The sequence below is a fragment of the Sinocyclocheilus grahami genome, unplaced genomic scaffold (genome assembly GCF_001515645.1).
Source record: "Sinocyclocheilus grahami isolate Dianchi unplaced genomic scaffold, SAMN03320097.WGS_v1.1 scaffold1728.1, whole genome shotgun sequence".
Lineage (NCBI taxonomy): Eukaryota > Metazoa > Chordata > Actinopteri > Cypriniformes > Cyprinidae > Sinocyclocheilus > Sinocyclocheilus grahami.
The window spans coordinates 100,423-102,049 of record NW_015506907.1 but is presented as its reverse complement, the minus strand read 5'-3'; the positions used below and the strand labels follow the sequence as shown (position 1 = coordinate 102,049).

The window sequence follows — 1,627 nt, the reverse complement described above, 5'->3', positions numbered from 1 at the left end:
AAAAATATAGTTACTACATTTTGGTTTATTTAGCCTTTAAATATCACCGAGTAAAAGCCATTGCTACATTATAATGAGGCACATGTTTGCGTAATGAGCTCAGGACCTGTCAGTCACGGTCTCCTCCTGTCAATCATAATGTCAATCTGTCCTCAGATTATAAGAGCGACCCGTACTCGCAGGGCGACCCATGTAAGTCCATCTGCTGTCGCAACGATCTGTGGGAGCATCAAGCCAGTCCCGGAGGATGTTACGACACCAAGGTCAGCTGACCGCCTCTAATTAACCAATCAGATTGAGTCTTCTGCTCTCCTGACGCTCTGCTGTCCTCCGGTCAGGTGACGGATCTGCACATGGCTCAGGAGTTCGTGGCGGAGGCGGTAAACGGCCCGACCACAGACGGAGGGCTTCCCGTCTTCTCCTGGGGGCCGTTCAACAGCACGTCCCATCAGGGTCTTCCTCCGAAATACAACTTCAGCTTCGTCCTGATGCAGCCGCAGCTCTTCCACCCCTGAGGATCATGGGATCTCACATCTGGCCTGCTTTTGAACTGATTCTCTGTTCGCCATCTGATGCTGAAACCAATCTGAACCTTTGAGTCTGTCAAATCACTGTTTATTTTGAGCCATGAAATCCACACTAAACTCTACAGCTGCCAATCAGTCCAGCACTGTTTACATCTCTCTTGATTGATAGATTGAGTAAATCGTATTGCTTTAATGCTCGTTTCCACTACACAAGATTAAAAAAAAACAACAACATGCCTTGGTAAATCATAATTGATGCAAATAATAAATGACACAAAAACTTGAAATTATGATATACAATTTATGATATAAGCTGAACTTGAGATACTAAGTCATATTTATGAGGAAAAAGTCTAACGTACAACATGCTAAATCATAATTGGTAAAAAGGCTAAATTATGACACATTATAGGTCGATATTGACATAAATGACTTTTGTCAATGTTGACTTTTCGTCTCAAATATAACTTATTTCGACTTTTTAACTTCATAAATATGACTTGCATCTTTTTTTTTTTTTCTCGACACTTCACCTTCTAAATGTTACTTCATAATTTTGTCTTTTCATCTCATGAATGACTTCGAATGTTAAGATTTTAACTTCTGTAATGATTATGATTTACCAAATTATGACTTTTTTTTTGTCATATGTGGCAGAAATGGGTTTCCATATCTTACCGCTACATGCTTAAAGTGAGGACGTCAGCATTGTTGTCATTTTTGTTTTACATCTAGTCAAAGATCCAAATGAACGACACGAACAGAAAAGCAAAGTTTCTAATGTAAATGTTGGGACATTTCTTACATTTTCAGATCTCTCCTCTCAGGGAAGGTGACTCAGAAGTGCCTTGTCTTTTATCTTCAGCTCTGAAGGTCTGTGAGCATCAGGATGTTTGTAATCTGTGCCGCATGTGATTTTTTTTCTTTGATTCAACCAGTGAATGATTAAATGCAATCGTGTGATCGGCGCTTTGGCTATTTTTATTAAGCTATGCACAAATACGTGATGCTGTTTTGTTCATAATTGTTTATGCAATTTATAAAATTCTATTTGATTTATAAATATTAGTTTAAACAGTTTTCACTTTTTTCTAGACAAT

The 1,627-nt window shown here is 38.6% G+C and overlaps 1 protein-coding gene across 1 annotated transcript in view; it reads left to right on the top strand.

Annotated features, from left to right (window-relative positions):
- LOC107572281 (phospholipase B-like 1) overlaps positions 1-743 on the top strand; it is a 6,760-nt gene extending 6,017 nt beyond the window's left edge. Inside the window, exons 8-9 of the mRNA XM_016258700.1 lie at positions 157-263; positions 339-743. Of these exons, the coding sequence (XP_016114186.1) occupies positions 157-263; positions 339-515 (284 nt within the window). The 3' untranslated portion in view covers positions 516-743. The remainder of the gene's footprint in view (positions 1-156; positions 264-338) is intronic.
- The last annotated feature ends 884 nt before the right edge of the window (positions 744-1,627 follow it).